The sequence below is a fragment of the Daphnia magna genome, linkage group LG8, assembly GCF_020631705.1.
Source record: "Daphnia magna isolate NIES linkage group LG8, ASM2063170v1.1, whole genome shotgun sequence".
NCBI classification, from domain to species: Eukaryota; Metazoa; Arthropoda; class Branchiopoda; order Diplostraca; family Daphniidae; genus Daphnia; species Daphnia magna.
In genome coordinates this window covers 581,426-608,754 of record NC_059189.1, presented here as the reverse complement: position 1 = coordinate 608,754, position 27,329 = coordinate 581,426, and the positions used below count along the sequence as shown (strand labels likewise).

Genomic DNA, 27,329 nt, shown 5'->3' with positions numbered 1-27,329 from the left:
TACTGTGGTTGGAAAATTGACCATTTCGAATTGGAAGTGATGGTCCAGATCAAGGACTAGAGGTTTGGACAAGATACACAGGCATGTTTACGTTTCGCTCTGATTGTTTCGAAAGGGCCAGAGACAGAGGGACAGGATAATTTAAGAAAAGTTTTCGTAACACTGCAGCTAACTTTCACGATTCTCAACCCACATTTCCTTTCTTTTTGATACAGGAATCGACTAAAACCTAACAACACCATGCACAACTGAAAATTATACACAATCAAGGTACTCCCGAAATCTAGACTCTGTTGTTATAATTTCTTTTTCGCGTTTCTTTTTTTTTTCTAGGAAAGCTATCTAGATCGGCAGCCACCTTTAATCTTGACACCTTCATTAGTTATGGAACTACCAGAAGTTCACAACATTATAGCAGTTCGGAGCAGCCATGCTAACGTGCTAATCTTATTTTACGATTTGGCAAGATATGCCGTTTACACTCTTGACTACTTGTCCATGAGTAAACGAAAAAAGCTACTAAAAAGTGAACCAAAGCATATTACATCTTCGCACACTAACGTTTCATGTAAGCCGGATTCTGACAAAGATTTCTGCAAAAAGCTGTTCACGGATGCACGCAATGATGCTGAAACATGGGTAAGTACCTCAAGCTAGTTTTTGTTGTAAGCCGACAAAGTTCGATCGTTACAAATAGATCGAAACGAAACGAAACAAAACTAACTTTACCTTTGAAAGAGTAGTTCCATTTTGGGATGCAAATGGACCTTAAAATGTTAAGGAAGTTTTCATGTTTTGCTGGGAATGGGACCTATTGAATAAAACCAGAAAAGAAAGTTTAATTCACTGGAATGTTTGCTTGTAAAAAAAAAATGGTAAAAACACAGACTTAAAATGTAATTTTACTTTAACATTCATTTTCATTTCATTTAAAACATGTGTGTCATGAGAGATGGTCATTCCAATCTTAGAGATAATAATTAAATCCTGTCATTCTAAATAGATCTTATACTATTGAAAGCAATTTCAATTCATTATTGCATGTTTTTACCTTTAAGGAATTGCACTCTCTGTAAGTGCTTGAACAGCATTCCACGAAATACCAACGAAATCAGCAAATGCTGACTGACAAAGCAGGTTTAACGTTAGAAATGGAGAATTTTATTTTCCAGGATCACCTCGGGATTGGACACCAAGATGCATTTTCGAGGGCAAACACGAGGGAAATAAAATTGACCACATAATTACATGACTAGCAGCACAGTACACTAGAACAAATTGCTACACTATTCAGAATGACACAAGCATGATTTACTAATGCTGGTAATCTACTGGTGGAACGAAGATGATCCTTAATCGATAGTGAAAGGCTTTAATCGTTTTTTTTCACAAATCATGACATGAAACTCACTGGATTTTGTTCATTGAAAAGAAGAGGCTTCTATCCTATTTCCATTAAATAAGTAGCCGTTAACGGTTAACCGTCGTTTTTTATTGTTAGTTAAACCGCCGGGCCACACAACAGATACACAAATTGACGAAAAAGGAAAAAAAAAAAGGGAAAAAAGACGTCATAGTTTTTTTGCTAACAAACTTGTATCCAAGCTAAAGAATGTCTAACGTTTCGTACCATATCGCCAATCTTCTAGAAAAGGTTTTTACATATTGTCATCGTTTGTAAATAATACAAATGAATGTTGTCATGAATGCTTGCATATTGGTTCACACATTTAAACAGTCAATCTAAGATAGAATTTTTGTTTAACAGATGGCTTCCAGCGATAAAGATTTTCGCTTTATGGCGACAAATGACTTGATGGGCGAGTTGCAAAAAGACTCTATAAAGTTGGATGATGATTCTGAACGCAAGGTTGTTAAGATGCTTCTTCGGCTTTTGGAAGATAAAAATGGTGAAGTTCAAAACCTAGCTGTGAGATGGTATATTCAAGAAAACAATTTATGGTAGTATTAACATTATGTAAGTTTATTTTAACTTTACAGTCTGGGGCCACTTGTTACCAAAGTGAAAGATGTTCAAGTAGAGACAATTGTTGAACATCTCTGCACAAACATGTCTTCAGACAAGGAACAATTAAGAGATATATCTTCAATTGGCTTGAAAACTGTTATAAGCGAACTACCTTTGACTGCATCTGGAATGGCAGCATCTGTAAGTTGGAATTGGTTTCAACAATATCCCCTTCTTTAACTAATATTTGCATTTGTTCATCATACAACCATCATGCAACCTGCAAATATTCTAGGTTTGCAAAAGAATAACAGGACGTTTGAATACAGCAATCGCTAAGCAGGAAGATGTTTCAGTCCAACTTGAGGCCCTAGATATCTTGGCAGATTTGCTAACCAGATTTGGTACGCTTCTTGTTTCGTTTCACGAAGCAATCCGTGAAGCGTTACTGCCCCAGCTAGCTTCCCCACGTCTTGCCGTACGCAAACGTACAATTCAGGCTCTGGGACATTTGGTGATGTCGTGCCATCATACATTATATGTGAAGATCATGGAGCACCTTCTTGATGGTCTCGCTAAAAATTCTACTACTTCTACTACGAGAACCTTCATTCAAGCCGTTGGTGCTATATGGTACCGGAAATTTAATTTGCACGCTATAGTGTTTGAAACTATTAAATAACTTTGAATTAAAATTACAGTCGACAAGCTGGACATCGTTTTGGTGAGAACGTTGAGAGGGTAGTGCCGTCGCTAATCCAGTTCATTAACGTGGATGATGACGAACTTCGAGAGTTCTGCCTTCAGGCTTTTGAGGCACTCGTTCACAAATGTTCCAAAGAAATGACACCCCACATTGGTACTCTTACTGGTATTTGTCTGGAACTACTTGCCTATGATCCGAATTACAATTACGAGGTAAAAATAGCTAACAAGTATTGCTTTAAGACACTAAAATAACCCGTGTTTCACTTTTACTGAAATAGGAAGAGAATGGCGACGACGACGAAGGTGATATGGAAACAGAAGAGGAAGATGAAGAAAATGAAGAAGAATATTCCGATGATGATGATATGTCTTGGAAGGTAGTAAATTTGTTTTTCCTCATCTCTAAATAAATGGAAAATTTTTATTATTTTCCTTTCCACGCAGGTACGTAGATGTGCTGCTAAATGCTTGGAGGCTATCATAAGCACTCGACCAGACTTGCTGTTTGATTTCTATCGTACAGTTTCTCCCGTCTTAATTGGACGCTTCAAAGGTTCACAAGGCTCCCACTTTCTTTTGAAACATTTCACTTGATAATTTTGTATCATTAGAACGAGAGGAAAACGTCAAAGCTGATATCTTCCATGCATTCATTGCTCTTCTGAAGCAAACGAAACCATCTGGATCTGTTCGTGATGATGGGTCAGGCTTTGGCGCTAACCAGGAGATCTATACCATGTTGATGCAACAAGTCCCTCTAATTATTAAAGCTACCAGTAAACAGATGAAGGTAATAGATTATAAAGTCAAGCAAGCTCAAAATGTAACACGTTGGGTTTGTTGTTGTTGCTGCCCAGGACAAAAGCTTGAAAACGCGACAAGGTGTGCTCGCTCTTTTGACTGAATTGGTCTTGGTTATTCCCGGATGCTTGAGTCCTCATTTTAGTCAACTGGTTCCAGGAATTCTCTTCTGTCTTAAGTAGTTTTCATTTTATAACTGTTGGTTATTTCATGTATTAATTTTTGTTTCTTCGCAGCGAAAGAAACGCGAGTTCTCCGATGAAAATAGACACTTTACAGTTCGTGCATACGGTACTAGTTCATCATCCACCCGAAGTGGCTCACGAACACATTGCAGCCTTATTGCCTTCCTTGTTAACCGCTGTGTCCGACCCGTTTTATAAGATCACATCAGAAGCTCTTTTGGTTCTCCAGCAATTGGTATGTCCTTTTTTGCGAAATAAATTACGCAGCCAACCAATTCTTTTTTTTTTTTTTAAGGTGCGAGTGATGCGTCCTCTGGATTCAGCTACCACCTTTGACTTTACTCCATACACGGTCTCCATTTATGATAGTGTGCTAGTCCGACTCAAAGCTGCTGATTTAGACCAGGAAGTCAAAGAACGTGCCATCTCGTGCATGGGCTTCATTGTTTCTCATTTGGGAGATCACCTTGCTGGTAATAATTTTGCCTGACATGAAGTATCTCACAATGACGTTCCTGGTTCTTGCAGATCAATTGATGGTGTGCCTGCCAATTTTTCTTGATCGCCTTCGAAATGAGATTACTAGGCTAACGACAGTCAAAGCTTTGACAAAAATCGCTTCTTCGCCATTGCACATTGATATCCGCCCATTGTTGCCCGAAGCACTTCCAATTCTAGCAGGATTCCTCCGTAAGAACCAACGAGCTCTTAAGCTTACGACAGTTGCACTGCTCGATCGTATCGTAAACAACTACAGGTAACATGATTGTATACTTACTTCTATTTGTTTATTGACGAATTCCTTCGGTTACGCACTGTGATGTTTTTCTAGCGCTGCTTTGACTCCGGAATTGCTGCATACAGTTTTGGCCGAAATACCGCCGCTATTGTCCGAGTCAGATTTGCATATCGCGCAGCTGACACTTCATTTGCTGACATCAGTTGCACGCAATCAGAAATCGGCCTTCCAAGCTGGTGGAGTAAATGCAGGCATTTTGCCCAAAGTCTTCGACCTCTTGCGCTCACCTTTACTACAAGGAGTAGCTCTAGGTTCTCTTCTAGAGTTTCTACAAGCTTTGGTCGAGTTTAATGCGCCGGGTAAGTAAAGACTCGCAATAGTCATTGGAAAAGTATACATGGTAACGCATACCTCTTTTTAGGATCTGGATTGGGTTATCGTGATCTGTTGTTGTCGTTGATGAATTTGGCGTCGAAACCAGGGCTTCATAAAACTGCCCATCATTCAGTCGCCCAAGCTGTTGCCTCACTGGTTGTTACTCAACCTATAACTGAAGCGTTTACATTGGTGCAGAATTTCCTCCAGGAGGCTCAGAGACCGCGTTCTGATTGGCAGCATATCTTTGCGCTGCTCTGCATGGGAGAGATTGGCAAAAGAATGGACCTCCATCAGGTTCCTGGATTGGGACAGGCCATTATCGATTCATTCGGCCCACCGAATGAAGAGGTAAAAGAATTCTTGTCATTCAGAATTGCAATGTGTTCACGTTCTTCGTTTTTCTGTATAGGTGAAATCTGCAGCTTCGCACGCCCTCGGTTCAGTAGCAGTCGGGAATCTTCCAGCATTTTTGCCCTTCATTTTAACACAGATTGAAACTCAATCACGACGCCAATATTTGTTACTGCACTCGTTAAAGGAAGTGATTACTTCATTATCACTTGGAACGGAGGCCATCGCACAACTGCGTCCCTTTGTACCCCAAATTTGGGATCTTCTGTTCCGTCACTGTGAGTGCAACGAAGAAGGAACACGTAATGTCGTAGCCGAGTGCTTGGGCAAGCTTACGCTAACGGATCCCGAGGGATTGTTGCCCCGACTGCGTGCAGCTCTTAACAGTCCTTCCGCCCTAATGAGGACTACTATCGTCACAGCAGCCAAGTTCACAATTTCTGATCAAGTTCAGTCCATTGATCCTTTGCTAAAGCAATGCATGGGCGATTTCCTTCAAACTCTACAGGTACGATAGATTTCGTCATGTCTGGCACGAGAAATTGGGGGTGACCATTCACCTTATTCTTAAAATAGGATGATGATCTAAACGTGCGAAGAGTAGCCTTAATTGCTTTCAACTCAGCAGCTCACAACAAGCCATCACTTATCCGAGACTTGCTCGATTCAGTTTTGCCTCAGCTATATAACGAGACTAAAGTTAGAGTAAGTAGTGTTATTGTAACATTACATTGTAATGGAAATTTTCTAATTGACCTGCTGCGTTTGCAGAAAGAACTGGTCCGTGAAGTGGAAATGGGTCCGTTCAAACACACTGTTGACGATGGTCTTGATCTTCGAAAGGCTGCCTTCGAATGCATGTACACACTGCTGGATTCATGTCTTGATCGTTTAGACGTTTTTGAATTTTTGAATCACGTCGAACTGGGCTTAAAAGGTTTGTTTATTAAATTTTGCAACATAGCTGGCTGTTTTTTTATCAAATTTAACTGTTCGCAGATCACAACGACATAAAAATGCTAACATACTTGATGGTTGCCCGTTTGGCCACGCTTTGTCCAACTGCTGTTCTTCAGCGTCTCGATCGGCTGGTCGAACCCCTACGTACCACTTGCACTGCTAGAGTTAAAGCGAATGCTGTTAAACAAGAGTACGAAATGCAGAATGAGCTCAAGGTAGGCGGGATTTAAGAGAAACCATATAAAATCACATTTTCTTAAACCTTAAACATTCTTCTAACAATATTATGATTAGCGTTCTGCTATGCGTGCTGTGTCTGCGCTGCTGATGATTCCGGACTCAGATAAGAATCCACAACTTAACGAATTCGTCCTGCACATACGTTCATCACCCGATCTTCAGGCGAGTGAATTTCCTTCGTAACTTCGAAATTATTTCTGCGCTTCGTCGTCTGACAGTATCTCGTTTGTTTAGGCTCTTTTCGACTCTATACAGAAAGATGGCTCCGGGCACCACGGAAATATGGCAGGCACATCGAGCGATTCGAACATGGATTTAAGTTAAAGCGGTGTAAAATAATGTATGTACTATGGTGGAAAAAAAAATACTGATTCTTGATCTGGAAAGTTGTCACCGTTGATGGATCCGGTTTGGTCGTTCCCTCGAAATGTTGGTTGATGATAAGGGATGTTTAGTACCATTTTCGTTGGCAAAAATATGTCTTACGAAGTTTTTTTATTCAATTTCATTACTATCCACTGCGTAGAACGATGCGAGTCTTTTCTGGAAAAAACATTCAGATCTATCACGTAAGTTCAACTTTCTCATGTCATTTTAGATATTCAAATCAGAAATACAAAATTCCTTGCAAAATGTCAATCATTTTTAAAGTTTAACATTATACTCATGTCTAAGATAAAACCACTTACATAGTACAAATGATAAATGTATTTCGCTCACCATGAATGTCTTTAACTTGTTGTTTGACACAAATCCAAGAAAACCAGAAAACGGTCGTTACGAAAACACTGCATAATATTATTAGAAGAAAAAAAAAAAAGAATAAGCCCTAGTAGACTCATCTACCTTTTGTACCCGCTCAGGAGATAACGCAACTACTTTTCTCGTTCCCATTACTGCTGTCTGCTTTTTCCATCTCTGTAATCAGCCTGTTAAAAATTTCGCAGACAGACTACGATGGAAGTTCGAAGATTAGCAAATATTACCGAAAATACATTTCAGAAGAAAATGAAGACCCATACCTCGTGCGATCTAGCAGAAACTTCATAAAACGATGCTTTCCAAGTATCGGCTAGTCTTTTACCTTCTTCTGTGCTGACAACTCTTTCGCGGTGAAGATCCGTTTTATTACCAACAATAACAAGAGGTATTCTAGAGCCAAAAATTTGCATAAAAATAAATCTTATGCAAATAATAATGGCTGATACTTACGTGATTTTGCCAGTCATGTCCATGATTTTTTCTAGCAAAACTTGGAGAAGTTCAAAGCTTTGAACAGAAGTTATGGAGTAGACAAGAACATAACCATGCATGTCCATTGAATGCTGAGCTGGGAAAATTGCATATTCATCTTGCCCAGCTGTATCAACCAGTTTAAGCTCAAAATCTTGCCCACGAACTTTCCATGGTTTAGTAAATGCTAGATGTTTGGTAAATTAGAAAATAAATAGAAACAAGGTTTGGTGCAACAATTATTGGTGCATTAAAATGGGCAACCTACTGTTCTCAATTGTAGGGTCATAAGAGTCAACAAATTGATTCTCGACAAACTGAATTGTCAATGATGATTTACCTACCAATAACAGAATAAGTTCAAATCAGAAAATTACAAAAAAATTTCTTTTCTGCCAACTGAGTGAATTTACCGACAGAACGATAGCCCATTATAGCTATTTTCCTCTGTTTCCTTTGAGGTGGCATGCTTGACGAGATGTGTTTACTTATATAGAGTCTTTTACGCGATACACTAAATAATGAAAAGAAAGGTTTTAGAATAACTTGATTTACGTAATTTCGTGGAAATTCCCTAAGGGTTGGACATAAAATAAACAAACTACTATAACTAAGGTTACACCGAATATTTTGCATTGGCAATCCATCATCAAAATGCATACCTTATTTCCTCGGTGTTGTTGCTAAAAATTTCCTCTATAAATAAGCTATTGCAAGATAAGATTCGATTAAACTATAGAAAATAAAAACGTGTTCTTTATGTTTAGACAGCTACTAGCAACTTACAGCTGTTTACAACATACAACGTTGCAAACCAAACATATCTGATCTATGCGCAATGCAGGAGGATGGGATAAATTTTTCAACTGACTAGTGATTACTGACCATGGTGTGACAAATTGACGGAAACGGACCACTTTTTCTTTAGCGTATAAATATGGATATATTAGGCAAGCGGCAAAGTTGATAATCAATTCTAAAAAATTTTATTGAATTTGGAATACCGTTAAACGTTTATAATTGAAACTTTTTTTCGGCAAAATTTGTGCTTTTGAGACGCACACGAATGCTTCGCGTGCAGTCTGTCTCGTATCGTGTCATGAAATTAAGCTATCTAACTTTCATGGTTACAGATTTTTATTGCGCATATTGAAGTTCTGTCTGTTATCGCACGATTCCAAGCTGATATGCCGAAGAGATTTGCAACAAACTTGATACTCCCAATCACAACGAATCATATCTTTTCTGTAAGTGGATGTTCGACTGACCCACTTCTATTTGCAATAAAAAATATTGGAAAGTGTTCAAAACTGTCGTTTCACGGATTTCCTGTTTTGACTTGCCAAAAAATCATTTACTGTAGGTAGAAAACGTTGTCTACGACTTGTTCTCTCGTCCTTCTACTGTATGCCTGGATCTGTAATTCTGTATGCTGTTTTTGCTGTATGCGTAGCTGAATTGTTTTGTTTCCCACATTGTCACGAAAAAACGGCATATGCTAAAATTCCATGTTGTTAAATCAATAAAAGGCGATTGCAGTTTTTGAGCTACGACTCTAGGGACTTAGGGAGTAAATTTCCGAAGCTCCAAACTCCGAACCTGTTAAAAAAAACTTAAAATTTCAAAATGTAAAATCGTAAACGCACGAAAAAACAAAAAAATGGCACCAATGTCCGCAGCTCACGTACCGCTGTTTAGTATCACTTTCGAGCTTCGGTTTTCTTCTAAACCGTTCTGCATCTCTGAATTTCGTCTTCTGTATTATTTTGACAAGTAATCTTCTGATTTGATCAAATACATTTTATTTACGATGGAAGAACTTAGACTTAGTTTAGACACATACAAACTCCAACTACAGCAAGTTGAAGCTGCATTAACCGCAGATGCAACGAGTGAAGAGTTGTTGAAATTAAAACAAGACCTTGTCGAAGTGATTGCCCTTACTAACGAACTTATTAATGCTCAACGCGAGGCCGAAGATGATTCGAAAAACAAAAGTAGTGAGAGAAGTTCCCACAAAAAAGTTATCCAGTGGTCTGTAGGGGACAAATGCATGGCTCCGTGGAGCAACAATAAGCAATATTATGATTGTACAATTGAAGCTCTATCAGAGGACGGTGAAGTTTCAATTCGTTTTGATGCATACGGGAATTCAGACGTGACAACTACAGACAAGCTAAAGGAGAGGCCGCGGGGGCTTGAAGGAGGAATGTCAGACAAAAGCTTAGCAGAGAAATTGAAGACTAAGTATACTTGCCGTCTCATTTGTTAATATAATCATACAAACCTTCCATGTCATTGCTGTATTTTGGTTTATCCAGGAAGGAACAGCTGCAGAAACAACGAGAATACCTGAAGCAGAAGAAACAAAAGAAGCTGGTAAAGATGAAGGAGCTGGAAGAAGCCAGAGAGGAAGAAAAAAGCAAATGGCAAAGTTTCAATGCCAAAGTATTAAACACTTTTTGACATTTGTTCATATATTTATATTTCAGTTACTGTATCTTATTTTTGTATTGAAGGCTTTGAAAACGAAGAAAGGTGGAATAGTAAAGAAGTCTATCTTTGCAACCCCCGATGGCCCTGGTGGTAAAGTTGGTGTAGGAACTTGTGGAATATCCGGCCGGCCTATGACCGAGTATATGCAAGCAGAAAAACGCAAGAAAAAGTAAATACCTACAAATTCATAAACGCGATAAATAGGAAATTGAATGAAAAAAATAAACCAGACTTTCGTTTTGTAATTTGCCAGATGGCATCATTTTTTTTGTCGTTTATTTTTTCTGTCCCGATACTTTGAAAATTAAAATATCATAACACATTTAGAGACATACGAAAGATAAGAAAAGGCGTGTGTTGGAAATAGGATCACAAGACCGATGAATGCGCTTCATTTGTAATTATTAAGTAGTGTCATTAATCGTCGCGTTTTACTTTCGTCAATTTAAATTAATCGTTGATATTCGCCAAGATCCAAGGTACCGTCTTGCTGACTTTGTGATAAATGCCCGGCTGATGGTCTACCGCGCAACCGAACCCAGCCGATGTGATTCCGACCAAAGTCCATCTACCTCCGTCATTCACTACCAGTGGTCCACCAGAATCGCCCTACACAGGAGGAAAAACAAACAGAGCAAAATTTAAACAGGATAAAATATGTTTTGCTTAAACAAGAGTTTTGACTAATTCACAGTATTGAGTTCCGTCATACACACTGTAGTTCCAAAACAGTTTTCCGTCCAATGTTTACATAATAATTCAGGTCAGATAATGCTCCAGAATCGCGTAAAAAGATGGCGTTCCTGGTCATAAAAGACCCAATATGTCATAGACAATTTTTACTCACCAGACATGCATCCATTTTTCCCTGCTCGTGTCCGGCGCAAAACATTTCGTCGTGCAGTTCTAGAATGATGTCTTTGAGCTCGTGCCAAGCATAGCAGACTCGGTTATTGATGATTGGAACGTAGACTTTCTGAAGCAAGTTTGTCCCAGTTTTTCCTGTAGTCGAACCCAACGGAACACATTAAAGCAGCTAGAAATATTCGTTAACGTATCATCACATGAAAACAAGTCAATGGGGGTCTATAAGCCAGGTAAGTGTGGGAGAAATTAAATGGAACACGAGGAGTAGGCCAACGTGTGCCTGTTGGGTATCCAAGTACGGCCGGGACTTTTATTGGTTTAGAATATTGGTTGGGTACGTTAAGGAGGAAGAAGTGGGATATACAGTATAGTTGTACGGTGCATTTTCATAAAAAAAAGAGATAAAGGTCGCATTAGAGCGGTATGGCTCCTACCGAACGAGGTATCCGTTTTTCCCCATCCAGCCACGACGCCCAGGGCACCTTCGTAATCTTTGCCCTGCGGTGGCAGGCAGATGGGTAAGATGTTGTCACGAAAGCCCACCGAGCGGCTCAACTTGAGAACGGCCACGTCGTAGCTGTCGACCATTTTATGGCAACGTAGGTAATAACCGAAGAACAACGAACCGGAACCATCCGAAATTCACACATAAATCAAGTGAATTCGACGAGGGGGAGAAGAAAAAAAAAAAAAACGAATAATGGTTATAATAAAGTAGAGACAATCTTTTGAATAACAGTAAGAATAGAGGTAATTACCGGTCTGGCTGGGTGAGCATATATTTAAATTGAGGATGAATTTTTCTTTCGATGACACCCAACGTCTCTTTGGGTAGGATTTCGGTCTTGTCCAGATCTTTTGTATCGTACTCGCCCAGGTAAATGATGATCTGCGACAATTTCGCTCTATTGAAACGGAACAAGAATGTTTTGCCGATTAGCATCATTTACGATTTGTGTCGTCTCATATGTCAGTGACACGACGACAAAATTGCAACAACAGAAAAGTATGCGGCCTCATCGTCACGAGAATACCAATCGAGGCACAAAGAGAACTTGAGCTATTCGAATTTAACAAAATAAGCGGGCCGCCATAACTTAATAACGGATGCGGTTGCGGGTCACAAAAGAAAACAAGTGGCATAAAACCGAATGCGGTTTCAAAAAAAAAAAGAAGAAGAAGAAGAAAAACGAAAATGTTTCACTGGGACCAAGAAGCGGACCGTCGTCGGCCGTGGTACTGGACGGTCCAGTTTACCTGTGGTCACTGAGCGTTTAATAGCGGTCAATTGTGCAGTTGACTGGGGGGGGAACAAGAAGCCGAAGCTAAACGGTAAGCGCAAGCCGCTCTTTATTTAAGAAAAGAGAAAGAAAAGTCACCTGTGAACGCAGTGGGCAGCTGTGGCAATGTACTGATGATTCAATAACACTCCGCCACATTGAAAGCCAGCGATGCGGATATGGGCCTGCCAAGGGAATTCTCCGAAGGAGGCCTGATCGCCACCGATGATCCGTTTCTGTAGTTTGCTGGATTTGAGCGGCTGGACGCCACAGACAGGCCGCGGTCCCGACAGACTGTTGAGACTATTTAGGCCGATGAATCCGTGCGGCTGTTGCGGGAACATCTGCTGCTGCATCTGGAAATTCTTGTGCTGATAGAGTTGCTGCTGCGTCATCACATGATGCTGTGGTTGTTGTTGCGGCGGAGACGGTGGCAGCGGAGGCGGTAGCGGCGGCTGCAGCTGATTGTATGGCACGGCTGATGATGAGAATGGACTTCCCGGAGCCTTGTTGTTGTTGTTCTTGACGAAATAATGGAGCTGTTGCGAAGGTGACGTTGACATCCCTTTTGATTTCGATTTTTCCAAATGAAAAAGACAAGGCATTTTTTTTTTTTTGCTTAAATTATTATTTTAAACATTTTAACGATTGAATGTCACGCACAATGCAATAATTAAACAAAAATAAAACCAACACCATGGAGATTCCGGTTTTAGTACTTGTACCGTTTTCGTTGTTCCTCCTTTGTTTTTTCTCCTTGTAAAATAATTTGGAGTTTTTTTTTTTTTCTTCTTCTAGCATAACGTGATGTAATCGAAACATCCGGTTCTCTTAGGGAGAAGATATGTGTTTCTGTTCCCATACCACTAGACACAGCCGATCAGTTTTGGGTGACTCACACACTTCTTTTCGTCGAGATTTTATTTGTTTGTTTGTGTGTGTGTGTTAGTTTTAAGTTTTACCTGGGGTAGTAGTGATGACATTGTCGAACGTTGGCAGCACAGGAGGCAGGACAGGAGGTTCTCTCAAGCGAGGTTCAAAGCGAAGGAACAGACTCGGGTGGTTAGGCGGCATATAGAACCGAGCATGCGAAATGTAGGGTTGGCCGGATGATCCTACACCTCCGCGAACTTGTTTTGTTTTTGTTTTGTTTTAATAGGGAAACACACACACCAACAGGATTTGGTTAATTTCGTTGTTCGTTTGAAGAAAATGGAAAGATTGAATTAATGGCCACGGGCAAGAAGCGTAAGAAGCAGTTTCCCTGCATTTGGGGGACACACGACACAATTGGCTATGCAAATCGGATTACTTGTCTGAATTCTAGATTTATGAGCGATATTTCCCCAGCTGACGGTGATGAAACGACACAAACGAATATCGAGCAGCGAGATAAGATCTAGGGGACGACAAGCGAAGGAAAAAATGAATAAAAACAAAAGGGGCAACTGAACGTGTTAATCGGTTAGAACTCCGTTAGTTTTTCCGTATTCTTTTCCTTCCAAAAAAAAAAAGCTGGCCGAGTACATGACCTTTCACAAAGTAAAAACGGGTTCATGGGAAATGTCCCTAGATCCTGCCTTGCACTCACGCCCACCCCCCTTGCCCGAAAACCGACGCTACGATAAGCTTCTCTGTCGATGGGAAAGTTACTACAAGCAAAATTTCGAGGTACGCGCTAAGCACTTCCACCACACAAAAAAAAAATAGAGTTTCTATTTTTTTTTTCTTCGACAGGAAAATGGCAGAATCAAATTGACTTACAATCGTCACGTCCTTGGAGATTGGCGATGGACTCTCCTAGCGTATTGGCCAGGATGAATGGGGCGCCTCCGGGAGCGGATCGCAGTCCGGCGGTGAGTGGTGAACGGTTGTCTGACTGGATGGCCATGTCATCTTCGCTGTTCCGCGTCACTTGTGGGACGCAACACGTCATTAGCCATGAAGGGCCTGGACAGCCTCCTTCTCTGATTCCACCGTTCATCCAACACATGACCGTCAACGTGCAACTGTCGCACTGTCCATCTTTATGTCACGCACATTCGACAAGCGCAATTGAAAACAAAATAATAAATTAATAAAAAACAAAATAATTCCGTTGAAAACTAGTCAACAAAAGAAACGGGAGAAAATGTTGTCCACTTGTGTGTGTGACAGGTCACTTTACCTGCGCTCTTGATTGTCGTGAAGAGGATTAAAGTGATGAGAAAATGCAACCCATTGGTGGAGGCCAGTAGCCGGGTCATCATCATGGACGTCCCGGAGCAGCCTGTGGCTACACGACGACGACGTCGACGTGATGTGAACTTCCTGACCGAAATTCAATCAATCCATAAATAAAATAAATTTGGAAAGAAAAAATAAAAACATGAAACAAAGACGTGACTATACATTAAAATCTGCATTACTTAAAAGTACCGCGGGATTATTTTTTTTTTATTCGAGAGTTTAGAAAAATTAGTTTGAGTATCTCATTGGCTGGAAATTGTAATAAAAACAGCGAAATAACACTAGCCGAAAATCGCGTTCAAAGCGGGGAGTCTTAAATTATCTCGTCACGTGGGCGGTGTAATAGCGTGTGTCGCTTTATTTGTTAAAAATGGCCAGCAGGTACAATCTGTCGAAGTTGCAGCCAAACTGCTCTCCTATGGTGGCCATAATAATCCCCCCCATAAAAAAAAAAAAAAAAATGAGGAGAGACATAAATGTCGGTCACTTGGTTAGTTTGTCACGCGGCAGAAAAGACAGCGCCACTTGCAGCTGCCGCAAAAGGTTATTTTTATGTGTCGCCGTGAGTCCGCCGGGCGAACACCGTTATAATAGTGTTCCGGGTAGCGCACCTATAACTAAAGGCTGGGGCGTGACTCAATGATCCAAAAACCCCCGAAAGAAACGCTAATAAAGTCGACGGACGTAAAAAGTGGTTAAAGAAAAATAAAAGAAAAGGCAATAAAGAAAAAATTATAATGATCCGTTTCATCATCGGATGACAATTGAGAGACGACAGGTAGACCTAGATAAAATGATTTCTATCGGTCGTTGAAAAAAGAAAAAAAGATTAAATTCCGGGAAGCGACAGTGAACGATCGAATAAAAGACTATCGTGATCGTGACTTCCTAGAATATCAGGGCAGCATTATGAGACATTACCCCATTTGCGCTACTGTTCACGTGTTTCTTTAGGCGGCCGCCATATTGCAACAACTTGACAAATTCTTATGCAATACGTCGGCAAAACCTGTAAGAGTTATTCATCATTTTTGTTTCGTGAAAAAACAAAAACGGTCGGCGTGACTAGCTGATGCCGGGCGTTGGCACTGGACTCCAATTTGCTGCTATTACTATACGTTCCGCGCTGTTCCATTCATTCCAAACATTTCGCATTTGTTGGACTTTCCAATTGAATTTTCGTTTTCCCAAAACAAGCGACAAGAAACGACGAGTTGTTCCTAATTTTTCTAAATGAAAAAAACAAAAAAACAAAAAGCAAACGGTACTTGTCGCCTGAAACCCTTCCGTCGTTGCGGTTCCGCTTCGGTGAAAGGTAAACGAGAGACCGTGTGAACACCTTTTTTTTTCATTTTCAGATTTCAAGGTCCCCCGCCCAGCCGATGTGGGGTTTAAAAAATAAAGTCAAAGGTCTTTTTCTGGGGTTACACATTACCCTTACCGGTATTCGTTACGGTGAAAACATAATTGCGTGTAGTACAACACCCAATCATTCACTTGCGCACGCAAACAGCATCTCTTCTTTTCCGATGAGAAAGTCGGTTGCGCGTTCATCATCGTCGTCCTTTTATTAGTACACACAAGACGCACAACGGGGGGTGGTTGTTCGCTATAAGCAAAAGTTCTATTTTAATAGACGCGTACGTCTTTTTTTCTTCTTCTTTCCTACTTGACGGTGTCATAGACCAACGGTTGTTTATTTTTTGTTGTCCTTTTTCCCGCAAAACAATTCCAAAAAAGAAACGAACGGTTTTTGTTTTCTCTTCTTCTTCTTAAAAAAAAAAAAAACAAGTCCTTGAATGATGTGCAAGTCTAGTTTTTTGTTGTTGTTGTGTTGGCTAGTGTCCCACTGAGTTTAATCTAAAAATCCAGAACGTCGTACTTCTGGTTACACACTCTTCATGTTCATCCATCTCTTTTGTCTCGGTTACAAGCGCCCAATGAGATTGAGAGATAAAAGCAAAAAAAAAAAAAAATCAAAAAAGAAAATACATATTTAAATAAATAAAAGAAAAACCTGCATGGTCGCTCCGCCCAGGCGCTCGCCATCAAACAGCATTAAGTAAAGCGCATACGAATGTAATAGGAAACGATGGCATACGCACAGGTGTGTGATGGATGACATCGACATCTACCTTATAATATGCCTATAGGTAATAATTCGTTCTTTTATTTTCTTCTTTCTTTTCAGTTCGTTGGCTTACTTTTGCTTCGTGCGGTTGTTGTTGGGTTTGTGTACATCAACTCAAAAGTCGAATGCCAAAAACGCTTAAAAGTAGGGGAAGAAACAAAACAAAAAAGAAGTCGACCCACATTCAGCCTGCCCGTGAAAGATGACGTCGTTCTCGCCATTCTTTTTCCAAGTTTTTCCTTATTATTTGTCTGCTCTCCGCGAATTTTTCCTGAATAGCTAAAAGTGGTCAGCGACAAGTGCATGTTACCTTGTTCGTTTCTTTGTTTCGTTGTTGACAATGAAACTGCAAAAGTTGGATTTTGTTTGTTTGTTTGCTGTTGTGAACGATTACGAACAAAAACAAAGAAGAGATGCGAGATCAGTCGGGTTGACCTATTAAAACAGGGAGCGTCTCTGGCCGCTTATGGCTGTATGCGAGCAGCCTGCCCGAAGAAATTTGCCTGCAAACTCTAGACAAATTAACATTCGAAGAAGAAGAAAAATTCTTTTTTGAAACCAGTTTGTTAACTTGTTCTCGATTTAATAATCCGACGACCTTTAATAGAATTTCAAATGACGAAAACACGAAAAAAAAAACGGCTCACGCGCCGATTTTTAACAGCGTGTCGTGCGGTAAACATTCGACTCGGCACGTTTAAACAAGGCAAAGGCAATTCAATGGAGACCTATTTCCGCTTATGAATATTTGATTGCCCCACAATGATCCAAACACGAATAAGCACAAAGTTAATTCGACGAATAGCCTCGATTCGTCACCTTTCTTCTAATGACAACAGGAAAGAGGAAGAAAACACTCCCCCCCGAAGGAAGAAAAGAACACAAACGGAAAGTCTGTTTCTCTATTTTGTATGGCAATCATTTCGTATTCAAAGGTGGTGGCGGTAGATTTGGCGCGGCGATGACGATTAGCCAAGAGACGCAACGGGCGCACGTTGCTATGGAATAGTGGGAAGGAAAACGAAGAAAACTAGAAGCAAAAGAGAAAATGGAGAGACGTAAAAGAAAGAAAGAAAAAAAAAACCGGTTTTGCCTATAGTCTATCTCTTACGTTCGTAACTCTTGTTTCGTTTCTAGCCCCTTTGGCTGCGTGATCTAACGGAGTAACCAGTGTGACGACCGAGCCTCTGGTCTTCTTCTTATTTTTAATTCTTCCTCCCAACAGACACACACAAAACCAAAAGCGATTCTAGTAGCCCAACAATATGTTGGAACTCGACAACAATGGTAATTTACGCATCTCGGCAACTTGCATTCTTATTTTTTGCTGAACCCAAATTCTACCATGCCCACCCCAAAGAAACAGGAAAACCATCAAACTATGCCACCGCAGGTAATAATACAAGAATTATTATGCAATCTTCTTTCCACCTACATCGAGCATGCCATTCATCAGTTTGATCTGGATTATTTTCTTTTGCTATACACGCGCTTGATTCGCAGTACGAATAAGGAAGAAAAAATAAAAAATAAACAGATCTGGAAAGTATTGAGAACGCGTGTTCTTCACGCAGACGTGCCTTAATTTCTCTTTCTGATGTGGGGCGACTCTTTAAATGCAGTCTGACGAATCCGGTAGAAACACAACAAGATGATGGCAGCCTAAAATGTAGATCTCGATCGTGCGCAAAAAAATTGCTTTATCTAATGGTCGAATGATTTTAATCGCAACTCAAGAGGGTAAGAGCAAAGGCGGCCAGAAAAAAATAAAGCAGAGCGACACAAGCAAAGAATAGCTTTTATGTACGAAGATTGGCTTTCGTTCTTGCTTTTTACGATAGCAAATAACCGTACGGCCAGTTTGTGTTGATAAAAACATGGCTATAACTGGACTTGGCAGTTTTGTCTTTGAATTATCTTCTTGTGACAGGTGCTATTCGAAAATGAGAGACGATCCCAGCAGCCAAGAAGAAAGAAAAAGAGCCGTTTCTTTCCTCCAATGTATGTTCCCTTTAAATTGTGCGCGTTGGTTATTTTGTTAAAATGCCGTTTGTCACGTTTCGAGTTTCTCTTCAATTTCTCCTTTGAGAAAGAAGCAGAAAGAAGGCCAGCAGAGAAAGAAGGAAATAGTGTCCACCACTATGCGTGTCAAACGATAATGACGGCGAACCTTTTTTATTCTGAAAATGCGAATGATCATCACTTTCAATGACCCGCAGAATTCCTGTTTATCTAAATAGAAAACGAACGAGACCTTCCGGTGTGCGTTTCGACCGCTAGCTCCGCCTCATTTGATTGTCCGTTTCGGTAGGCAAGGGAGACGGGGGGGTTAGTGACCTGCCGACTGTTGCGTGACTAAACAAAGGGGAAATACAACTCAAAACACAACTGAAATCAACAACATTATTTATAGAGGACATCACCATCTCTTTGCGATGATACGAGAACCTACTTTTCATGCATTAGACTAGGCCCTACCTAACACACGAAGCACTGCCCGCTTTCACCGTTCAAGAATGGAGAGATTTTATTGTTTTAACATTCCTGTGGGAAACGAGCGTATGCCATCTAAATTTCCGTTAAGACCATCTCCATTTTTTTTTGGTTCTTTTTCGCCATAAAAGAAATATAGGGTAGAGGAGAAATCAAAATGATGAGCAGTTGATGAAACGCATGCTGACGAGCTCAATCATTATTTCTAGGTTACTTGATATCGCCCATGTTCTCTTCTATCGTTTATTTGCTGCGACGTGTGGCCTCATTGGCACCTGGGTTCATTCCTCCGTGACTTGAAAACGGCCTGAATGATGGGGGGAAAAGGATCATTTCATCTTCTTAAAAAGAAAGTTCCGGTCGGCGTCTATAAGCGCCACTGCACGCAGCAAAGTTACACTGAACATCCTTTATCTTTTCGTCTCCTAATTTTCAACGTCAAGCTGCGACTCAATGGATCTTTTCTTTCAAATTTTTTAAAACGTTCGTGGTTTTGGATGAATGCTGCAGCGGCAAGCCTCAAACGAAGCGAAACCAAATGACTATAATACGATCGGGACAAAATGAAAATATTGAGGTTAGACGTTGGTGTGTGTGCGCGCGCAGCCAGAAGCAGATCTCGCGGCATTTGGAGCACTCACGAAAATTCAAAAGGCTTCAAAATGCAGTTTAGTGGGTAAAAAAAAAAAAACGACGACGATTGAACGGGGAGAAAATGTGTTTCACCGGCCGACCCCATTAACAGCTGAGAATAAGATGAAATAGCTCCCGTTTTCAATGTCGAACTAGTCGAGCGTTAAATCAAGAAGCAAAATTCGGTCGACCAACTGCATCGGGAAATTGATTCAAAGCAAAACCAATTCGCAATGGTAACCGAGATATTCGCGCCAAACAGCTAACATGATCCATCGTTGAAAACAAATAGTGGTGAAGGCAATGGTAAAAATGGTGATTTGTCGGTAGGCATTATTCGAAAGCAAATCAAAATCCATCATTCCACCGTGATGTTTTTTGTTTTTTTAAAGAAAATGTCTTATTCATCAGTTGACGACACTGACAGATTTCTTCTCATTCGATAGAAAGAAGGCGCTGCGTTATCCTGGCTATTTAAAACAAAAGAAAACAAGTCGTCGGCACAAAAGAAGAGCTTTTGATTAGGTTCTACGGTCCATTTTTATTTCTGGATCCCGTCCACCAGGTGTGCGTAGGCATCCCATTCGTCACTTTTTGTCCGAGTTTTTTACGGGTTCGAAAAAAAGAATAGGCAACGTCCTCATTTCAATCGGCCACGGAAATTAAATAAAAAAAACACAAAAAAAATTCTATCCGGTGATAAAAGAATTTCAAAGATGGTTTGAAAAAAAAAGAGACATTTTAGGTCGTCGTCGTCAAATTGTTAAGAATCTGATGGCCTCGCGGAGAAAACCAAAAAAAAGTTGGTTCCATCTAAAATTCGTGAGTACTAGTTCACAGAAGTGCAATCAGCTGTGCTCTCACAAAATAAGAGAAAAGATCCACGCACCTAACGGCTTTCAAGAGGATTACGTGAACAAGTCTATCCTGAAAAAAAAAAAACACACCCACATTTGTTGATTGAGGATGAAGGAATCGGCACGTGCTGCTTCTTTTCAGGACCATACAACAAGATCGTGTTCCGTATGGTCCGTCCAGGATTAACAAACAAAAAATAATCGTGAAAAACAGACACAACAATACAAACTGCCGTTATCAGACTTGCTCAAATAATCAATAAAAAAGAGAAGAGATCCCACGTATGAACACAAAGAAATGCGTGGAAAGTTTCTGAAAATGTTTGTCCGAGGGAAAAGATTTCAAAATTGCGACAGAGAAAAGCGCGCGCGATGCTGGTCACCGAACAAAACAAAGGGAGTTTCTCCCGCAGTTGTTACGAACGATAATTCGTCATGATTAGTTGCTGCAATGAAATTGCGGTCAAAAAGAGAAACGAGATCATCGCCAGTCAGCGTAAATTTGATGAATAATTTGGTGACTTGAAAATTGAAAAAAAAAAAAAGGGGGTAGCGCAAGATAATTGGGCAATAACTCTACGACTTGCGTGTTTTATGAATTGCTGCGAACGCGACCCACACGCACTTGAAAGCGGAACACAATCGGTGAAAGTCGATGATGACGAGTTTTTTTCGTCACACCATTTCGAAAATAAAAATTGACCGACATGAGGAAAAACGAGATAATAACAGAACCCACGACGAAACAGATTTTTTCGATCGTAACGACAAACTAGAAAAAAAAAAAGTCGTCCAGCGTATTGGCGCAAGTACGACTTTAAAAAAAAAGTTATTCGTGGAATAGGAATAAAAGAAATTGAGGTTACTCGAAAATCGCTGCTTCTTTGAAACCAAACACAAATGTTTAAATCTGCCCGCTTTATGCCGTGAAAGGTGCGTCCCTGTTTCTTCTTCTGCCAAGTTTTTCCCTCTTTCTCTCCTTCTTTGCCAAATTGGCCAACACACTTACAATCAGCGAGTGAAAAAAAAAAACAACAAACAATTCGGAACGTGCCTGCGAGAGAGTTTGGGTGACTCAGTGCCATTTCTCCTACGCGTTACAAGACAATTTCCATATACTACGTTGTTTACAACTAACGTATGCCAACGAAAGAGAATCATCATCCGTCTTACCTGATTCTAAGGTGATTGAATCCGTCTTGGATGTCGACGACTTGGCGAAACGAGGCAATGGGCTCAAAAGTTTGTCCTTCGGGCTCCGGCGTTAACAATTTCGTATGGAACACGACTGGGCGCTGAACTCGTTTTCGGTGGAAGCGATTTAGTGTGAAACGGACGGCAGCATGTCTGAGCACTTGACGTAGTTTCGGTGCCGTTCAATCTCTCGTTGACATTTCCAATGCACTTTGAAGCCGTGTCGCTCAATTTGTCGGTTAGACGAAGAATTGAACGCACGAACAATCGGCTGTCGGACGAAATATGTACACGAAAAAGATTTTCTAACAAAATATGGGATGTGTTGCCTTTTGATTGTCTCTTTTTTGATCCCAAAATGACGACAACTCGACGACAAATCCCCGTTTAAATCAAAGCGAATGTTGTTGTTGTTGATGAGGAACGAGCAAAATCAGAAAAAAAAAGGGAGCAGTTGGTGGGGAGTTGTGAAGTGCCCCACGGCTCAACGTGGACTGAGTGTCGGTGGAGCGGTACTCGTCGACGAGATAGTTAAAGGGGCGAGCGTACGCCAACAGGACTCCGAATGGGCGAAAATACCCAAAAAAGAAAAAAAGGGGCCTTTACCACCAGCCAACTGCGGGAAGGAGGGAAATCAAAAGAGAGAAAAGGAATGAAAAGAGAAGAGAAAGATGGGGAAAAAAGGGGAACACGGGCGCAGAAAAAAGAAGAAGAGCCAGAAACACAGGTGGTACGTGTGGTCAGACACTGTAACTCAAACGAACAAAAACGAGGCATGTTAATAAAATATAGACTACGCTGCATACGCGATCGAAATGCTTGCATAATAGTAACCTTGCCTTTGTCCGTATAGGACTGTCCGAATTTTCCATCATAATCGACAGGTTCCCCGTTCTCGTCTGCCGGACGCGTCCTCAACATGTTGGAAACACCGTGCACGAAACCTGCGTTGACTCGCCGTTCGGGGGTCCAACGCTATTTGTTTTTCACACACACGGACACCCTGTCAAGATGATTCGACAATTTAGAATCTTTCTAAATAAATACAACACATTACGAGTTGAACATTTTTCAAGTACCTATCGACCCGGGTTCTTTCTTCGACATTTGATAACCGAGAAGCGGCGTGTGCTCATTTCCGGGAATGTCGTGCACCACCCCAAATCACCTTTACCTTCAACGAAACGAGTCTCAAAGGAGAGGGAAATAAAACACACACAAGAAATCAAATTAAGAAGAAAAAAAGAGGGGCGGAGAAAGGAAGGAAAGAGAAAAGAAGACACGACCAAGAAAGACTTGAAAAGAAAGATAAGAACAAGCTTATGGCAGCTTTACCAGTACTACAGGTGGTATCGAAGAATAGATGAAACATACATAAATAGAGGGTAAAAAAAAAAAAAATTAATAATAGTTAAAGGGCTAGTACGTAGACATCCGGGCTGGACCAGTCTGTCCACTTCTCTTGAAGCTTTTTGATATTTCAAGTCTCAGTAGGTCAACAGGTCAGTCGACGGCCGCCTCATTTTCTCCCATCTCTCGTTGGGAGGTTTTCTCTTTAGTTAGTACCTGCAAACAACTCAAACATCATGAGACCCACATTCTGCCTTCTGTGTCTGTACACAGTGCGTCCAACTCTCGAAAATATCCTACGGTTCAGCCAGCAAATTGATAATGAAAGGAATATAATAATGCGAACGAGTCAAACATTAACAGAGTCGTGAGGCGAAATACTCAATTAGACGTTCAACATTTTTTTTTCGTTGATATACTTCAGAGGCAACAGCAACCAGGTCGTTTCCCTACATTATTAAATTGTTTTTTTTTCTTTAGTCGCTGACACATTTTTCTCTGACATTTCTTTCGTTTTATTTATTCGTTTCAAGAGGGAATTTTCTTTCTCTTTTCAACCGACCCAAAATGACAAATGTTTCCCTATCGTTCCGTTTGTTTTCGTCGACCGTTGTCCTTTTTTTCTCAGCAAAATTATTTTTCTTTTCTCATTTCATTATTATTTTTTTATTGGAATTTCTCTTTTTTTTTCTTTCGTGTGTTTCTTTTTTCATCCATAATTTTACAATGTCAGAATAGCCCTTTGTTTGGCTTTGTCTTTGTTACGGCGCTGCTTGCGTTTCTGCTTGACTCGATCAGAGGCGTCGGCGAATAACTGTACGGCCTCCCGTTCTTCCAGTTCTCGTTGCAAATATTGAAGTCCAGCCAAGTTGAAACCGATGCGATCGCGGACTTCATCGACGCGCTTGCGTGCCACACTTTGGAGACGATTCAAGATCGACAAAAGGCTGGGCGTGTTGGACAGTGGGCCGTGATGAACGCGGACAATGAACAGAAGAATTCTCATGACCAATTCCGTTTCCCAGCCTTTTTGTAACAATTGATCCAACAATGTCAACAGGCTGCACACGTAATGGAAGGGCAGGACGAGTAGAGCCTCTTCGACTTCGCTGGATTTCACTTGGCGCAATACCTTCAGCAAATACCTGTCGGGATCCGTTGTGTCATAGGCCACCATGAGCGGATGAGTTTGCGGAGCGACTGGAGTCTGAGAAACATCCTTGCCGGATTGTTTATGCTGATCGAGTTTGTCACGGTACTCGGCCAACTGTTGAGAGACTTCCTTGTGGACCTCGACAGCTTCCATAATTCGTTCTGCTGCCCGTTCCGTTTCGACCGTCTTTCGGCCAGGTAAAGACGCTTCCTCACCGGCTTTGATGCCGGGTATCACTCGATCTTCACCCAAAGCCAACGCCTGACAAAGTAAACAAAACAAATAAGAATTATCAATAATAGAAAAAACAACAAAAAAAATAATGATAATGATATTTTTTGGGGGCAGAGCAATGGCCCAGCCAATCCCCGTTGGCAATAGAAATACCCGGGCTCTATTATTAAAATTTCCCCCTTTTCTTCAAAGAAGGGGTTATTAGATTTGTCTACAGTTTGTACCATCCAGTAGGCTTCAGGCAACAAGGAATGCTGCGAAAATATTATTAACAGATTTGTACAATGAGGTTTGGCCCCAAAACGACAATTGGCATTATTCAAGTGAAATGGGAACACGTTTTTTTTTTGTTGTTTTGTTCCAACGGCAGAACGAAAAAGAATAGCCAACAAACCTGATCGGCTTCAGCTTCCCGCTGAGTTTCGCGTTCATCCTCGAGCACCAGTGGCTCTTGAGTGCGTTCCCATAAACGGATAGAACGATCGTGTCCAGCAGTACCCACGTACTTGCCATCCTCGCTAACGGCCAATGTCCACACTTGGCCGTGATGACCTGACAGCGTAGTAATATTCTCAAAATTATCAGCGTCCCACTGTTTCAACTTGCCGTCCTTGCCGCAAGAGAAAAAGAGGTGAGTCTTGGAGACAAACTGAAGCCCCAGGATACTGTCTTCGTGCGCGAAAATGGATCGATGACAGTCGCCAAAGTCCAAGCTAAAAATAATAACAAGAAATGAGGGCCCAAATAGCATAACACAAATGTTGTTTTAAGTTACCCCCAAATTTTTATGTTGCGGTCAGCACCGCCTGTGATGATGGTCGAGGAATCGTAAGAGATATCCATGCAGAGAACGGGGAATTTGTGACCGTAGAGTGACAAAAAGAATTTGAGCGTGTCGACAAAGAAAATTTTCACGGTCGAATCCAGAAGCGAAACCGCAATGAGACGATGATCGGGGCTAAACTTAACGCAAAGTACATCTTCTTCCAACTGTAATGTTCTCGTATGAGCCAGGCTCAGTCTTTTACCGTGTCCTCGTCCGTCTTCTTCCATCTGCTCCCCTGCCAGGTCGGGCACTAATTCAAACTGCCAAGAATTTGACCCTCTTATCGGCACCGCCACTTGCTATTCCACGAAGATCTGGACTCATGGCGACAGACCAGGCCTCTTTTTCGTGAGCAGGGATCTCTTCCAACAAACGGCCAGCTGCGATGTCAAAGATTTGCAGTTTGCCCGTCTTTGTGGCAACTATTACGTTGCGATCGCCAGTTGCAAAGAGGATTGATAGGGCGTAATCACACGCCATGGTTCGGATGCAGTTTTGTGACCCTCGATTCCAGATCTTCAAGGATTCTCCACTGGCGGATGCCAATGCAATCTTGTCCGAGCTGAAAGACAGGGCACGCACATCTGTGCGATGACCGGGAATGGAGAGCGCCCCAACTTTTGTCATTTCGTTCTTGTTGGAGATTTTAGTGTCGGCCACATGAATCTCAAACGAGTTGCCACGAAGCAGCACCAAAAGTTTGAGCTCTTCTTTGCTCGAGACGTAGATGTCGATGGCTTTGACTTTGGCTGAAGCCTGGATGGATTTGATTCGCAGCACCTCGTCTTGCAAGGCAACTGTAAATTCTTCCTTCGAGTCAGGATTTTGTTTTTTGAACTTTCGTTGCCGTTTGCTGAATATTTTTTGAATTTCTTCTTCGCTGTGGAAACGAAAGAGTTCCACGATGGAATCCATACCATGGCATGCTAAAATACTGCGACTTGCATCTGTCGTCATGCTGAGGACACGGTCGCGACCCTGTCTCAATATCGTTCCAATTTTAGTGCACTGAAGAATGCTGTTGTCCTCGTCCTCGTCGTCTTTCTCGTCGTCCTCGTCTTCTTTTTCCTCTTCGTCAGAATCATTACGTGCCTTTTTGGGGGTGGCTTTCTGTTTTTCATCTTCTTCTTCAGCGTTCGGAAAGCGAATCTTCCATACCCGAAGTTCGCTATCGCTGCACCCGGTGACCAAGTAACGATCGTCTTTCATGACGACCATATCCCAAACCTCAGATCTATGACCCACAAGGGTTTTGAAACAGTGGTGGGTGTCGAGGTCCCAGAATTTGACCAACGTATCAATGGAACTGCTTACCAAAATATTTTGGCTTTCAAGAAAGCAGCATTTTGTGATGGGACCCTTGTGTCCGCTGAGCCGAAAAAGACCAGCTTCAGAAACGGTATCCCAGACAATAATGTTTGTGTCCTTTGCTCCAGAGACCAGCCTCATGCCATCAGTGTCAAATGATAGGCATGTGACAGCACTTTTGTGTCCACTGAATGTAACCAAGCATTCTCCACTATGGAGATCAAAGAGCCTAACAACACCATCTTCGTAACCAACAGCAATCTGTCTGTTATTAGGACTCGTTTTCAGTACCGTAACACAATGCTTTTCGCCCAACAAAGTATTAATCTGCAGTAACAGGAAAATGGAAAAATTGTAAGATTGATTGATGATTATTAAAAATTTAGCTTATTCTATTACTTTTTCTCCAGTTTTCGAGTCCCAGATGATGACATTTTCGCAAGCTCCTGCAGCAACGTACCGACCAACTTGTGCTCTCAGTTCGACAAACACGGCATTCGACTTCAGGCTTGCAATCACGTTAAATATTGGACCAGGAACATAACGAAGGTATTGTTTGGTCAATCCCATTTTGAAACACAAGTGTCTTGCAAATTAGGAGAGAAATAAACCTCCAAACCGCAAAATTTATTTGACTTTCATTGGCGCGCGCACGTGTCTGACCGTCGCACCTGCTTTAGAATGTCGGCTGCTGGAAGTCTGCAGTGTTGCCTG

General features: G+C 41.2%; 5 protein-coding genes across 7 annotated transcripts; 2 read left to right on the top strand and 3 right to left on the bottom strand.

Moving 5' to 3' along the window:
• Positions 1–1,488: 1,488 nt before the first annotated feature.
• Positions 1,489–6,970, top strand: LOC116929819 (cullin-associated NEDD8-dissociated protein 1). Its single transcript, XM_032937167.2, has 20 exons — positions 1,489–1,654; positions 1,769–1,938; positions 2,002–2,170; positions 2,265–2,602; positions 2,671–2,887; positions 2,956–3,054; positions 3,122–3,230; positions 3,289–3,467; positions 3,535–3,656; positions 3,715–3,898; positions 3,959–4,136; positions 4,192–4,420; positions 4,496–4,761; positions 4,824–5,128; positions 5,190–5,639; positions 5,708–5,836; positions 5,903–6,068; positions 6,131–6,306; positions 6,386–6,493; positions 6,566–6,970. The coding sequence occupies exons 1-20, from the start codon at positions 1,613–1,615 to the stop codon at positions 6,653–6,655; spliced, it is 3,726 nt and encodes a 1,241-aa protein (XP_032793058.2). The 5' UTR covers positions 1,489–1,612; the 3' UTR covers positions 6,656–6,970.
• A 51-nt stretch (positions 6,971–7,021) lies between these two features.
• LOC116929831 (GTP-binding protein Rheb) lies at positions 7,022–8,384 on the bottom strand. Its single transcript, XM_032937195.2, has 6 exons — positions 8,227–8,384; positions 7,978–8,078; positions 7,833–7,904; positions 7,544–7,751; positions 7,354–7,483; positions 7,022–7,283 (listed from the first exon to the last, which is right to left on the bottom strand). Exons 2-6 carry the CDS (start codon positions 8,030–8,032, stop codon positions 7,191–7,193), a joined length of 558 nt encoding a protein of 185 aa, XP_032793086.1. The 5' UTR covers positions 8,033–8,078; positions 8,227–8,384; the 3' UTR covers positions 7,022–7,190.
• A 431-nt stretch (positions 8,385–8,815) lies between these two features.
• On the top strand, positions 8,816–10,305 carry LOC116929830 (survival of motor neuron-related-splicing factor 30). The gene is made up of 3 exons (XM_032937194.2): positions 8,816–9,811; positions 9,886–10,012; positions 10,084–10,305. The coding sequence occupies exons 1-3, from the start codon at positions 9,375–9,377 to the stop codon at positions 10,231–10,233; spliced, it is 714 nt and encodes a 237-aa protein (XP_032793085.1). The 5' UTR covers positions 8,816–9,374; the 3' UTR covers positions 10,234–10,305.
• LOC116929825 (serine proteinase stubble) lies at positions 10,293–22,463 on the bottom strand. Of its 3 annotated transcripts, none has more exons than XM_045178275.1 (9): positions 21,724–22,463; positions 14,375–14,517; positions 13,972–14,232; positions 13,170–13,337; positions 12,307–12,772; positions 11,686–11,832; positions 11,362–11,504; positions 10,908–11,062; positions 10,293–10,669 (listed from the first exon to the last, which is right to left on the bottom strand). In XM_045178275.1, exons 2-9 carry the CDS (start codon positions 14,457–14,459, stop codon positions 10,511–10,513), a joined length of 1,584 nt encoding a protein of 527 aa, XP_045034210.1. In that variant the 5' UTR covers positions 14,460–14,517; positions 21,724–22,463; the 3' UTR covers positions 10,293–10,510. The 3 variants fall into 3 exon arrangements, with proteins under 3 accessions (XP_045034210.1, XP_045034211.1, XP_045034212.1); XM_045178276.1 differs by having other exon boundaries at positions 14,375–14,513; XM_045178277.1 differs by lacking the exon at positions 13,170–13,337 and having other exon boundaries at positions 21,724–22,453.
• Positions 22,464–23,585: 1,122 nt separating this feature from the next.
• Positions 23,586–27,312, bottom strand: LOC116929822 (WD repeat-containing protein 3). The gene is given in 5 exon segments (XM_045178273.1): positions 23,586–24,508; positions 24,876–25,194; positions 25,257–25,573; positions 25,575–26,942; positions 27,015–27,312. Coding segments are annotated over 5 exon segments (2,868 nt in total). The 5' UTR covers positions 27,186–27,312; the 3' UTR covers positions 23,586–23,815.
• Positions 27,313–27,329: the final 17 nt, after the last annotated feature.

Excerpts from the sequence above, each read along its gene's own strand:
- LOC116929830 (XM_032937194.2), top strand. The coding sequence starts at position 9,375 with ATGGAAGAACTTAGACTTAGTTTAGACACATACAAACTCCAACTACAG. Across the intron at positions 9,812-9,885 it reads GCAGAGAAATTGAAGACTAA|GAAGGAACAGCTGCAGAAAC; the intron begins GTATACTTGCCG and ends TGGTTTATCCAG. Across the intron at positions 10,013-10,083 it reads GGCAAAGTTTCAATGCCAAA|GCTTTGAAAACGAAGAAAGG; the intron begins GTATTAAACACT and ends TTTGTATTGAAG.
- LOC116929825 (XM_045178275.1), bottom strand. The coding sequence starts at position 14,459 with ATGATGATGACCCGGCTACTGGCCTCCACCAATGGGTTGCATTTTCTC. Across the intron at positions 13,338-13,971 it reads TCTCCAAGGACGTGACGATT|TTCGCGGAGGTGTAGGATCA; the intron begins GTAAGTCAATTT and ends AAACAAAACAAG. Across the intron at positions 11,833-12,306 it reads GCTGCCCACTGCGTTCACAG|AGCGAAATTGTCGCAGATCA; the intron begins GTGACTTTTCTT and ends CCGTTTCAATAG.
- LOC116929831 (XM_032937195.2), bottom strand. The coding sequence starts at position 8,032 with ATGCCACCTCAAAGGAAACAGAGGAAAATAGCTATAATGGGCTATCGT. Across the intron at positions 7,484-7,543 it reads GACATGACTGGCAAAATCAC|AATACCTCTTGTTATTGTTG; the intron begins GTAAGTATCAGC and ends TTTTGGCTCTAG. Across the intron at positions 7,284-7,353 it reads TTTCTGCTAGATCGCACGAG|TCTGTCTGCGAAATTTTTAA; the intron begins GTATGGGTCTTC and ends CTTCCATCGTAG.
- LOC116929819 (XM_032937167.2), top strand. The coding sequence starts at position 1,613 with ATGTCTAACGTTTCGTACCATATCGCCAATCTTCTAGAAAAG. Across the intron at positions 3,899-3,958 it reads TTTTGGTTCTCCAGCAATTG|GTGCGAGTGATGCGTCCTCT; the intron begins GTATGTCCTTTT and ends TTTTTTTTTAAG. Across the intron at positions 4,421-4,495 it reads CGTATCGTAAACAACTACAG|CGCTGCTTTGACTCCGGAAT; the intron begins GTAACATGATTG and ends ATGTTTTTCTAG.